The sequence below is a fragment of the Falco peregrinus genome, unplaced genomic scaffold (assembly GCF_023634155.1).
Source record: "Falco peregrinus isolate bFalPer1 unplaced genomic scaffold, bFalPer1.pri scaffold_19, whole genome shotgun sequence".
Lineage (NCBI taxonomy): Eukaryota > Metazoa > Chordata > Aves > Falconiformes > Falconidae > Falco > Falco peregrinus.
Window position 1 is genome coordinate 220,455 of NW_026599591.1, and position 13,411 is coordinate 233,865.

Here is a 13,411-nt window from a genome sequence, read left to right on the forward strand (position 1 = left end):
TCACATGGCAGACGTAGTCAGAAGAGAGGAAAGATCATTTTATTGAGGACATCAGCTGCAGGCTGGGGGGGTGGTGGCTACCCAGGAGCCCCGGGGCTTCAGGCAGGAAAACAGCACCTGCAACAATAAGAGCCAGGAAGCACTGCTAAAGCCACAAAGCCAGGACGAGGCGTGACTTGGTTGCCCTTGCTTTGGGGAACGCTTTACAAAGTGCCTTGAATCAGTGCTCCTGCCCAAAGGACTGGTTCTCTTCATTTACTCCAGCAGCCTCGGCAGACAATAAAAGCCTTACACAAGCAGCCTGCCACAGCAAGAAAGGATCTTCCTGACTTGCCGTTCAGTTCTCAAATGTTACGTTACTGCCTGTGGAACAGGGTTTAATAGGCTGTATTCCCAAGACCTCTGACTCCCCTTTACTGACCTGGGGCCTCGCGTTTGTGCTTTTCCCAAATGATATTCGTTCTAGTGTTTGGTCCACAGTTCCCCATTCTAGTATCTAATAGTGCATTCCACCACTTCATACGTTGACTTTTCAATCGCTTCGTCCGTCTCTGGCCGGCCCCCTCGCAGGGAACACGGAAACGCAGATCGGGACTCCCCACTCACTTCACAGTTAAACTGTGTCTCTCACACACATCACACTTGCTGGGCAGCCCTCAGCCACACAGGCAGCATGTTACATACAACTCTAGGAATGCTGACAGTTTGCGTTAGCACACAAAGTACGTGTTTCAATGAACAATTGCCAAAAACCAAGTTCTAATTTTTTCTGGCCCTAAGCAGGGGCCCTCTGCTCTGTTGCCCCTTCTTCCCCCAGTTTCTTACCGGAACTAGTAACTCCAGCTCACCAGTTCCTTGACCATGGCTTCAATCTGTTCCTGAGCCACATGCACATCTTCTGTAGGTCCTTCCAAAGTGATGTTATCCTCTCCTCCAGTGAATTTGATGTGAACCTTGAGGTGAAAGACAATGAATCTCTTAAGAATTTGCCAAGATCCAAGCCAGGCCAATGCTCTTGGTCAGGCCTACACCATCCATCCCTGCCACTAAGAGATGCGCTCCTTCCCAAAAAGCCCAAACAAAATCCCCACAATTTTACAAGTCAGTAACTTAACGATTTCGGCCATATGGCAGTGCCTAGAGCCCAAGGCTCTGGTGCTGTCCCAGTTTCTGCAAGGGCTTTGGAGAAGTTTACTCATCTAGCCTTTATCTAGATACCGTCTAACTCACCAGGGAGAAGCCTCGCTGCACTCGCCATTTCCAGGTATCCTACTACATCAGTTCTCAAAACAGCACCACATAAAGCTTCCTCGGAAGGGCTCAACCCATGACAATAACATAGGAGGAGCAGTGTTTGCAGCAGTAAAAGAGAGGGTTCCCTTGAACAGCAAAGATCTGTGTCATTTCCCCCTGGGTTTACCCACGCTAGAAGACACCTCTCTCTTCCGTGACGAGTGATCTGGACTAAACCTTTTTCTACGCCGGGGGTGCTAAGCTAACCAGCTCATCCATACCTTTGGCATCTGCTGAGTTATTTTGGCCAGGTTCTGTCCTTTCTTTCCAATAATGAAACGATGAAGCCAAGAGGGGGCAGAGACCGAGGAGACGGTAAAACTGTTGGCCTGAGAGACAGAAAAACAGAGAAGCTGTTTGATGGACAAACTGGGAGAGGCCTTCACAACAATTCAGTTCCAATTCCCATGCTGCACCTCCGGTATTGACTTCTAAGCTGCACCTCTAATGGCCCAAGAGAGACCACCCCCGCTACACCTGTCAGTGCTCACAAATGTATCTTCGCGGGACCTTCAAAGGAGGCCTAGCCCATCTTGTCAGTACCTTTGCATAGACTTCAGCCAATGCTTGCCCAAGTTTTTCAGGCTCGCCTCGCAGTATCAGCGTCTCCGAGCTACTGTCAGTGGGTGGGATCTCGACAGAGACTCCAGTCTTCTCCAAGATCTCCTGCAGGGAATTCCCCTTGGGGCCGATGACATACTTGTGCTGGGACTTCTTCACCTCCACTGCAATAGTAGTAGTCTTCTTTTTCTGTAGGGGCAGAGACACTGAGGCATCAATCGCAAGGGGGCGGGGAAGGACAAGAGCGACAGGAAGAGGCACAAGATGCAGTCAAACTCTGCACCCAGCAAAGAGCAAAGCCAAGCTGAGCACAGTGGCTCGGCAGTACCCTAGCACCCCTTGGACCCCTGCCTACAGAAAGCCTTGTGCTCAAAAATTCACAGGGGAAGTACAAAACTAGTATGCTGGGTCAAGCTCCCTGGGACACGGCATGCAAGAGACCACACACACACACACAGGCATGTCGTTGTCGTCGTCCCCGTCCCCCCGTTGGACAACAGGGTTCAACTCCCAGCCGTCTCCCAGGCAGTGCTGTGATGCAACACTGTGCAGGCTATAAGCCGATTGTTGAAATCCAGACCGGTACAAATACAGACCTAACCACGAGGAGAAACAGCCCAGCAACCCACAACAAGGATATTCACAGCAGCGTTGGCTGTGGGAAATAAACTGGAGTGACATTCACTCTTCAGCAACTTCTGCTTATGTAGCAACTTTGATACTGTCAGCTGGCCACCACTGTAGGCTTCACACTTCTTTCCTTCCTTAGTGTGAACAACAGCCAGGGGAGCTCTTGGTGGCCTGCTAAGTCCCACGATACAGAAAAGCCAGAAATCTGTCACCTCCCGGATAGTATCAGCCCAGCTCCCACTCTGCCGAGTGAGGAAACGGTAGGATTCGGGGTCATGTACTGCAAGGGCTGCTGAGCCAGATGCAACCGAGGGATGCACAAAAGTAGAACAAGAAGGGAAGAGTGCCTAGGAGCGGGTGCCAGGGGAAGGTGGGAAGCTTTATGGACCATCCGTACCTTCTCCTCATAGATCTTCTTAACGCGAGCCACAGCCTGGGCTAGTTGCTCCTTTTCTCCGGTGAAGACTATCTCGGTCTTGTTGACACTGGGTGGAGGAATGTTGATGCGCGTCCCTGTGTCCTGCATGAGCTCCCTCACCAGCTTGTTGTAAGGGCCAGCAATGAAAGGGTGGTACACTTTCTCCACGTCCAGCCGCTCCACGGCACGCTTATCCTGGAAGAGCCCACAACAGACCTTGGTGGGAACTGCCCTCTATATTACAGTCTCTGCCAGGCACAGCTAAGTTCCCAGGGGTGTCCTGCCTGACACTCTGGCCCAAGCAACCTTCTCAGTTTGCGGGCTTGTAGATCTCCACCTCTTTCAATCTACAAATACGGTTGCTGCTGCTGCTCCTTGTTTACGATATTCACCCCTGTGATCTCCTGCCTTATCCCAGCTGGCACCTAAGACGCTTCACTTCAACTATCAAATGCTTGTTTGGGCTTCAGAGATGGACAAAACGCAGCACAAGAAGTTTCAGGACCTGGCAGCGGTGCTCATACAGCCGGCGAGTGGCACAGTATACGTCTCCGTTCAGGCTAACGTTAGCCACTGACTGTAGCCACGGTGGCTACAAACTCCGACTATACCGTGGGGAAGCAAAAAGGCTGACCAGCTAATGCCATGAGAGAGATCACAGTACTGAGGTACCTGCTCAGCGGAGATAAGCAGGATCTCGTGCCGGGCCTTCTCAATCCCTTCTTTAGTGCCGCTGATCTTGATCTGGTTGCTGGGGTCATCTGGGCGGGGGACCTGCATTTTGGTTGCAGTTTTGAGCTTCAGGTCCTGCAGCCTCTCACCCTTCTTTCCAATGACAAAACGGTGGTGCTCCTTGGGGATGGCAACTGTCGCTGAAGCCTGCGGCAGAAGAACCAAGCATCTGTGAAAAGCCTTGCCTGCACTGGCAGATCCACAGGAACAGAGCCAGGGAAAGCAAGGTAGACGCTGCTCAGCGGTACTGCTCCTCAGAGCAAACACAACGCCTTCCCAGCACATTCTGTCCGAGGGCTGACACTGTACCAGCTGATCTACAGTGCCTCTATGCCAGGAGTATAAAGCCCACCTTTCCCTCAAAACCCTTCTGTTTGCACAGGAGCAGTACTCTGAATTAGCAAAGGCCTTCCGACACAGACGAGGAGGTGCCTCTCCTCCAGTGTAAGACACCAGGCAACAACTGAGATGGCAGCGCACAGCTGGAGTTTATCTGAACTCTGGCATCTGCTGCCAAGGCTACAGAGAACAAGACATACAGTACGACTCCTAGGAAAGAGAAATTCAACACCAGAAACCTACTGCAGGAGGCAGGCAGCTAGCAGATGCTTACCGCTACTTAAGTGCTAAGGCGTCTTCAAGTGTAGCACATGCTGCTCCTGGGACTGCTTCTAGAAGGCCCCACATGCAAAAGGGGTCCTTCTCAATCTACCATTAAAGGGCTGCTCTATACAAGGGCTTCCTGACTTCTTCCCTTCTCACTGAGTTTTTACAGGTCTGGTAGCTGATGACTGCTATCATGCTCCTGATCCCTGTGATTAGGTAACCACTAACAGCAATCAGACAATGAACATTCAAGCTATAATGGAAAAATAAAAGATGAAGAAAAGATCACTCGGTGTGACTTTTCAGCTCTGTGCTCCTGTCCTGAAGCTAGCCAAGCCCAAGAGAAGCTGGAATACAGACACACCTTCCAGACCTGGGGCCAGGGCAGAAGGAGGTATATTTGAGAACAGTGGCTCACGGGTCTGTGGCGGCACGACCTGAACTGTTTTTTCAGATGCACATTGTGGATGTAGGGTTTCGTTCCTTTCTCTTTCCTCTGGCAGGGTATGACACAGGGGCTGAACAGCGCTAAGCAGACATGGTATTAACATTGCATTACCTACCTTTGGCATTATGCTTTAAAACACACTGCAACACCTGGCTGCGATACATCCTAACAAGAGCTACCACCTTGACTATGAGCTCAAGAACCTTAAGGTAAGAGATCAAAACCTAGAGGACTGAAGCAACCGAAACAACAGGGTTGTGGCTCCTTACCAGTGTGCCTTGAGTTACACAATGCAGAACCCTGACCCGAAGCTTTTGGCTTTTGGCAGGACTTCCTTTCCTCTACTTTTCTTTCTCCCAGCCTTCCACGTTCTCCTCTGAAGGACTTCAGGAAAAGCACAGTCCCGTTCTCACACACTACTAGCTTTGTGTGTGAGGCTCCTGCACCCCCTCCAGCACCAGCACCTCAGCACAAAGTCACTGGTTGCAACTCAAATGTTCCAGAGATCGCAGACTCCACGCTTCATGCAACACCACGGCCTGTAATTACCTTGGAACCCTATTTTAAGCCTCATTCCCATTCCAAATTGCCAGTTGGGTGCTTTGAAAACGTACAGCAAAGCTGAGTTAGTCATACCTCTTTGGCTTACAAGCACACGGGCCCAAGGGTCTCAAAGCATTTGCGAGTCTTGGGGAAGAGCAAAGACGAAGGCAGAAACAGTTAGATGCCCTCACCTGAGTCTGCAGTCGAGCGACAATCTGCTTCCGAGCCTTCGTGACTGCTTCCGCCTTGCCAGAGACCACGATCGAAAGGCCCTGGTCCTTTGCGAGAGACAGCTCCAGGTGAGCTCCCGTCTTCCGCATGATGTCAAGGCAGATCTTGGCCTGCTCGCCTTCTCCAAACTGATTCATGCCCTTGTATTTCCTCTCCTCCAGTGGCACATGGAACACCTGCTCAGCCACGGGACAGACACAAGCAGGGCACAGCAAGGTGTCAGTGTGCTTTGGATTGTCAGTGCCTCCCTCTGCAATCCTCCCTTCAGGCCTGTTCCAGCTATCTGTGCAACAGGGATGCAGAGCTTCTTCTGGGCAGTTTTTCAACACATCCCTCCCCCTCCAGAGCAGTCCTAGCATTCAGCTGCAGTCTTCCTTGTGCGCCAGGGCAAAGGACAGCAAAGAGGCAGTTACTCTGACACACTAAGGGATTTCATACTCCAGGGAAAGCTTCACTTCACCTACTTTTTGGAGGGATGAAAAGGAGGGAGATAAGACACCCACTCCCACCAACCTGAGTGATGACAGAAGCCTTTATTGGCCGGATTTTGCTCCAGGGCCCAGCAGGTTCCCGGGCAGCTTCCAAACATGGTGCTTTCTCAGGGAGCGCAGGGAAGGCTTCCTCGTAGGTGGGAGGATCCTTCTCTTCTTCAGAGTTTAAAGCTGTTACTGCGGTGAAGCAAACAAGGCAAATGAGATGCTCTCCCCACAGAAACGCCCCCATTCATAGGCAGTGCAACTCTATTGAGGCATCATCAAAGAGGGACAACAAAGGACTTGTGCACTACTATTCATCCTGCTACAGTTATGCTTGTGGAGAGCAGCCGAGTCGGGAGCACAGCTGAGCTCAGCACAGCACAGACTGCAGCAGGTGCCGCCATGGATGCAGGAAGCAACCGTGCAAGTGAATGGTGGCAGCAAACAAGCACATTATCGCCAACTTTGTTGAGAGGAGGAGCTTCATCAGGGGACAACAGGCCAAGCAGAAAGAAATCAAAGGGACACAGCAAGGCTGTAGGTCAGAAGGGGACAAGACAGACACATGCCCAGGAAGAAGGCAGAGAGAAGCAGAAGCACTCTAGTTGGGGCAGAGTCCAGGGAAAGCCTGTAGCTTATGTTCGACTCAGCTGTGCACTGGGCTGTGCCAAGCGGGCCAGCTCGCAGCTGGAGAATGGGTGCCGAGACCCATCAGTGAGTCAGTCAATACGGTTATAATGACTTTCCCCAACACCTGGCTGAGCAAAGGAGGAAGTGACAATCCAGCACACTGATCCCACGAGGCTCTCTTGCAGCCCAATGACCCATGCTTGCACATGCCCTGCCCCACGGCTGACAGCGTTGCTAGCCAGAGCTCTGTGAAGATCTGAGGCTTGCCTCCGCCTGGCCCTGCACTGTGCAGCACCACCGATGTGCTCCTGTGGGTGGAAAGCCAGAGTCTGGCAGGCCGCCAGCCTAGGAATGGCGAACGCCGTACCTGGACACTTAGGGGGAGCCGGAGGCATGGAGCGAGCTTGGCTAACAGCAAGGAACCTTGCCTGCGCAGTTTCTATTTAGAGGCACATCACAGGAACTCAGCTGTGTCTTCTCACCTTTCACCTGCTGCTGCGTCAAGCCACTGCGGTGTTCGGCAAAGCTCTCCTGGGTCAAAAGTGCCACCGAGCTCATCGTCGACCTCCCACGCACACACACAATCTGGGTATGCCACTGGAAGAGACAGAGGAGGCAACACTATTACCAGCACCATTCAAGATGCACACAAGTCACTCCAGGAAGGCAAAAGACGTGTTTACTGAGCACTTTTCCAGCCGGCCTCTTGAGAAGCGCCTACAGGGCCAGTCTGCTGCCCTGTTCTCTTGCTGAACCACACAGAAACTCAGGGGGGATTTTTCCTCATAGCACAGCGGGCATCAAAACCAGAGCTCCTCGTTAAGAAGGCAGAGGATGTGCAACCTAAGAAGCCTCTTGGAAAGGGGGACACCCCAAGCTGTTAAAGCATACTCTCATTAATCTATCAAGTATTAATGGCGTGCAGTTTTAAAACCAGTCTCCCAAGGTACACATAGGCAGTGCAAGACCCTTGTGGAACCCTGGAGAGAAAACAAAAAAGAGCCCAGGATGCTGCCTCTTCCTGAAAAACTTACGCCTTGATTACCAACCGAGCATGAGCACCTGGGGCCCAGAGAGCAGCTCCTGGTGTCTCCAGCTCCTCTGCAATCCCTCCCACAACAGGCTCTACCGAGCGTGACCTTCCCTTCCGCTCCACGTACAGTCTCACAGCCCACAGTAAATACCACAGCCTCCTGGTAGCAGACTCTGCTGGAACTGCTTCTAGAACGCGCCCCCCCCCCCCGAAAAACAATCACCCAAACAAAAAAACTACCTGCAAAGCCCACTACAGTACATCATGCAGCCCAACAGTTTCTTCTCTCAAGGTTAGGAACATTAGGAAGAGAGGCCTAATCCTGCAGCTGGGTTTTACTTTCCTGTCTCTACTTTATCTGTTTTCATATTTTAATACAAAGAACACCTCCCTACTTCTTGCACAGACCCGTGTTGCCAAAGTTTTACAGGCTCTGGGCCTCTCAGTGACATGCTCTTGGACAAGTGAGACTCCTTACATGCTGGGTGAACATGCCTTTCCCAGCCCACTTCAGAAAAGCCCCGGACTTTCTGCAGCAGTGCATGTCTTTGTCAAGGATGTCACAGCATTTCCCTAAGGGTAATGCTGCAGAAAGAAGGCTGCTCTTGTGCTTGATCCACAGGGGCTAAAAGGCTTGTATTTCTTGTTACAGTGTCTGCTCAGGCCGTGCCTGGGTGCCCACTCCTGCTAAGGATGGGACCAACGGATCTGCAACTTCTCTCTTTCTGGCCGCAAGGGAAGTGCAAAGGCAGTTTCCAGATCCTGCCTTTACTGCTTGTCAGCTTCAAAACAGCCACGAGGACACCTGCCAGGCTCTTGCTCTCCTGCTGTAAGGTTCATTTGATAAGCTCTGCACAGTATAGGCCTGAGGATTTTCTTCTGTAGCATTCTTGAACACAAAACAAATGTGAACCATAGTTTAGTACTTTTCTTTTTTTTTTTTTTAAGAGAAACAATGCTTTCACATGAAGTGGGTATTTTGCAGAAACCCACAGATCAAATTGTCAGATACCCTCACAGCCACGGCGAATGAACTTTTTCAGCCATACGCTCGCATTCAGTTTGAACATGTTAGACTGGTCTCAGTGCAGCTGCTGACTGCTCTAACCACCTGACTGGTAGCGGCCTGGGTGAATGACCTGAATCCCCGCAGCAGCACAATCCTAAGTGCACTTGTATCAGCTTAACATGCTTCTATATGCAAAGGGAAGAGTATGTTTTGGGAAAGGCAGTATCAGCGGAAATACTGTAACCAATAGCACATCTTGATTTTCTTTGACAAGGTGTGAACCGCACAGGGGGGCTTATCTGGGATGGCTCTGCACTCTGATAACAGCTGTAAAATCCAGGGTTACAGATCTCTCTTCCAATAGGCCGTACCCTCTTCAGAAGCAGCTTAATGTGCATTGGGAAAAAAAGACTAGCTACCTGACCGAGAGCAACTGCCCTTATCCTACCAAAGAAAAAGTTACCATTGTTACCGGAGAGCGGCGGGGAGGCGACTGGGCGACCGCCCCCCGCAGCCCTGTCCCCTCGGGGGTGGCCCCGGCCCTCCCACCAACCCGCGGGGCAGCCGCCACAGACAGGGGGAGCGCGACGTGACTCAGGGATTTTGTCCGTGCCCTGGGTGCCGCCGGAGCGCTCCCCGTTGCCGGCGCAGTGCGGGGCGGCCACTGCGTGGGGGAGCGGCTGGGGAGGCCGGCAGGTTGGGCGGGTGCAGGAGGCCGGTGGGCCGAGCCCCTCCGCGCAGCCCCCGCACCCCCGCTCGCTGCGGAGGGTTGCCCTGGCGGCACGTGGGCCACACCACGCCAATGGGAAAGGCCGAGACCACAGAGTGCAGTCGGGTGCTCGCTGGACATCCCGCTTGCGGAGCCCGTCTCTCTGCTGCCGCTGTCTTGTTGGAGGCAGCGCAACCCGCCCGGCCGCAGAGACGGGCCCGCACCCTCCTCCCGCTATAGCTGAGGCTATACCCCCAACCCCCACCGCCCGCCCTGCGCGGCCAGTGCCACCGCGTGCCCCGGGACCGGCCTTACCTCTAGTAGGCCCGCAGCTAAGCCTATGCTGGGCACGAGGCCGAGGGGCCTGCCGTCATCGTGGTCAAGAAGAGAGATGTGTGTGACCTCCCAACATACGGGTGGTCCCTCCCCTGTGTGCCCTTTGTCAGCCGGTTGCTAGGGGAAGAGCCCGACTCGTTCCCATAGCAACCGACCAAAGGGCACATGGGGGCGGGGCCACACCTGTGTTGGCAGGTCACGCACTTCTCTCCTCTTCACCAAGATGGTGCCCCAGGACCGGCTTTACCTCTCGTAGGCCTGCAGCGAAGCCTGTGCTGGGCACGAGGCCGAGGGGCCCGCCTCTTCCCGCCAGCTGTGCGCGCGTGGGAGCGGCGGTCGGGGTCGCTGGCTGCGCGAGGCGCGGGGCAAAGGTGAGGAGACGCAGCGGGAGGGGGGCAGCCAGCGGCGCTGCCCTCCCTCGGCGGGGCTCGGGGGTCTGCCTGCGTGGCCCCCGTCTGGAGGGGCGGTGCAGGACAGCCCCTTCCCCGGCTCTCCGGGAACTCTCCGGGAAGCCCCTCTGGGGTGCTGAGCAGGTGCTGGTGAGGAGGAAGCAGCCGAGGGGAGCTGCGGGGTGGGGCACACACACACCCCTACCACCACCACCCCCATACCCACAAACACCCCCGCCCACCCCGGTCCATCCCTAAAATCCTTCATCAATTCCCACCCGTCCGTCCCTAAACCCCTTCCCCCGCCCCCTCCCCTACTCCCGTCCCTCTGTCCCTGGCATGGCCCAGCTGCCCAGCACCACCAGACCACTCTGGCCCAAACACCATAAGGCAATGGTTCCCACCTGACAACAGCAAGTCGAGGAACCTTTTTTTTCCTAAATAAAGACATTTTTGCTTCATATGCTGCCCACTACACCAAATTATGTCTTGCTGACTGACTGGATACCCAGCAAAGATGAACTCCACATCAAATCGATCAAATATATCAATCATTGAAACATATCCAAGGTAGTTTCTTGTATTATAATACAGGAAAATAGCATGCAATATGATAAAAGGAAACAGCAGTAGCTATTGTGAGCGATATGACAAAAGAGCAATAGGAGCGAAGCACCAAATTGTCACTGCAAAGCCTTAACGAGACTAAGGAAAGGAGACATCACCAATTCCAACCCCAACATCACACAAGACCACCCTTTATCTGGGAGCGCCCTTGCAGCCGGCACCAGCAGTCTCTTGGGAAATGGGAAATTCCCCTGGAGAAGGTGCCAGAAAGGAATTCTCCGGCTGCTTCTCAACCTGCCCTGGCAGACGTGTGAGGCACAGCACAAAAGTTCTGCTCCCTGATTTCTGTGGTGAGCAAAATTGACACGGCACATTTGCAATATTACACAGACCCAAGAAGTCACCTTGGAAAAGTAAAAGCGCAACACTGCTCCCCTGGAGAAGTGCGGCGAATGAAGAGACGGGACGCAGCTTGATGCAAGCAAGTTGTCCCTTTATTAGTGATTTTCTTACAATTATATATGTTTCTACCTTCTACATATTACACCCTGATTGGTTAAATCTTAAGCGTAAGAAACACCGATTGGTTAATATTTAAGGCACACCGTTAGAACAATAGGTACTTACTAGTTTATCTTGACCTAGCAATAATTTTTATTCCAAGGTTAGGGAGTTTCTTTCTACGTGGCTTTCTTAATTACATACCGGCGCCATCTGTTCCCTTATCTGGCTACTTGTTTCTCTGTCCGTCTGGTTGCCTCCTCAACTGTGACGGCTCAGGGGTCTGCAGTTAGCTTGTTCCTTTGCTCCCAGGGCTTGTGCCCTACAAGTTCTAACAAGTCTCTATTCATCAGGCTATCAGTACTTGGACTCTTGTCCTTGAGGCCTTGTCCTACAGAGAAGGTGCAAGGAAGGAGTTCTCTTGCTGTTTCTCACCCTGCCCTTGCAACCATGTGGGGAGAAGCACAAAAGTTCTGCTCCCTGCTTTCTGTGGTGAGGAAATTGACCAAAAACTTATGCACTCATGCAGAACCAGAGCTCACCCGGTGAAAGTGCAGCACTGCTCCCCTGGAGAAGGTGCCAGGCAGGAATTCTCTTGCTGCTTCTCACCATGCCCTGGCAGCCATGTGAGGCACAGCACAAAAATTCTGCTCCCTGATTTCTGTGGTGAACAAAACTGACCGGTTTAGTTGTACTCACGGAGAGACAAGACTTTCTTACTCGAAAGCAAAACCAGAAAGCCACACAGGCTTGGGAATCTTCTTCTTCTGCATGGCTGGTGACTTCCCATGGCTATTCCTCAAGGCAGGATAAACAACCATGAATTTGGAAGCCCGCATAAATTCAAGTACACGTAGTCCTCTGACAGTCACTACTTGTGGGCCAGCAGTCCTCTCACCCCTCCACAGATCTGCCTCTTAGTCCTCTAGCAGTCATTCTCCATGGAGGGACCACAAGTCCTCCATACCTACCTACCAACTCACCAGAAATGAGTCAGACCACATCAGAAGTAACACTGCCTGACCTGCAGGAGATATAGAAACCATCATTACTGGTCGACAAGACAGAAAAAACACCGCCAGACAGCAGACAGCAGAAAAACAACCAGAAGAAACATTGTATACAAACCAAAGGCCCCCATCCAAACCCTGCAAAGGCCAAAAACATGAAAAAAGGCACTCTCCACATAAAAAAACCAAACCAAAACCACACAAAGAACACATAATAAGATCACACTACCATAACCCCAGGAATACAGAGCCAACAAACCCAGATTCTGTCCATAACAATAACACGCTTTAACGCTTCACTCGCTTAACCTCTGGCATACCATAACCTTGTCGCCCCCAAACCCCAGCACGCTGTAGCCCTAAGGCAACACAAAATGGAACACAAAGTCCCTGGAGATCTCTGTCAGGGCCTTCAGGGGGACGCTGACCTCAGGCATCGTAACCTTGAAGTGGGAGCCATGTGGAGGCACCAGAACATCACCGGCACCCATCTTCACACCCTGAAACAGTGCCTGGGATAAACGCTCCTGGGCAGAAAGACTGAGGCACTCGGAGGCTTTGAACCGGCCGGCCACAGTCACAGGGCTTGAGCTCATCATTTCTGTGTCAGAGCCACCAGGCAGGTGGCCCCATCCTCCCAGAGAGACCCCTCAGGGCACCTGTACCCAGCTCCAGGGGGCTGGATACACAGCCTCGGATCCATGGTGGGAGGGGTGCTTTAATCCTGGGAGCGGGATTTCTAACAGTGCCCCTGAGGAGGAAAGCCTCCTCAGGCCTGGAAGCCTGAGAGACATCCCTGCGCTGCTCCACACGTCACCAAAAGCAGGGGCTGAGGAAGGCTGCTTTGGGGCCCGTCGAGGGAACCAGCTCCCCTGGGCTGCTCTGCGGCCACTGGCTGCCGTTGCTGTCACGCAGGTCTCAGTGCTGCTCTGCAGTCGGCCGTCACCTCCCTGCGCGACACTCTCCAGCGCAGCACACGTCTGCACTGGCTCTCCCTGGGGACAAAGATCACAAGCGAGGAATGGGCTTGGCTTTGCCCCCAGTCCCAGGCTGCCACCAGAGAGACCTGCCACCCCCGCCCCAGCTGTGCGATGTGGGCACCACGTGCAGCTGCAGACGTGGGTCAGGGCAGCTGTGGGCAGGGGGCAAGCCCCGTGGCGGTGCCCCCGGCGCTGGCAGCAGGCAGAGCTGGGGAGAGCGAGGGGCAGCCCAGGGCAGCCGGCAGCTGGCGGCGGGGCCCGGCAGGGTGCAGCACCCTCAGCAATGCGCGGCTCCTTGCGCCTCGGCCC

At 53.2% G+C, this 13,411-nt stretch overlaps 1 protein-coding gene across 1 annotated transcript; it reads right to left on the bottom strand.

Annotated features, from left to right (window-relative positions):
• Positions 1–830: 830 nt before the first annotated feature.
• LOC129783294 (vigilin-like) lies at positions 831–7,185 on the bottom strand. The gene is made up of 8 exons (XM_055793295.1): positions 7,051–7,185; positions 5,976–6,130; positions 5,423–5,638; positions 3,575–3,781; positions 2,882–3,097; positions 1,837–2,043; positions 1,515–1,622; positions 831–953 (listed from the first exon to the last, which is right to left on the bottom strand). The coding sequence occupies exons 1-8, from the start codon at positions 7,124–7,126 to the stop codon at positions 831–833; spliced, it is 1,308 nt and encodes a 435-aa protein (XP_055649270.1). The 5' UTR covers positions 7,127–7,185.
• Positions 7,186–13,411: the final 6,226 nt, after the last annotated feature.

Coding starts and splice junctions, on each gene's coding strand:
- LOC129783294 (XM_055793295.1), bottom strand. CDS start 7,126: ATGAGCTCGGTGGCACTTTTGACCCAGGAGAGCTTTGCCGAACACCGC. Junction 5,639..5,975: donor AGGCTTCTGTCATCACTCAG/GTTGGTGGGAGT, acceptor GTGGCTGAGCAG/GTGTTCCATGTGCCACTGGA. Junction 954..1,514: donor TAACTCAGCAGATGCCAAAG/GTATGGATGAGC, acceptor TTTCACCTCAAG/GTTCACATCAAATTCACTGG.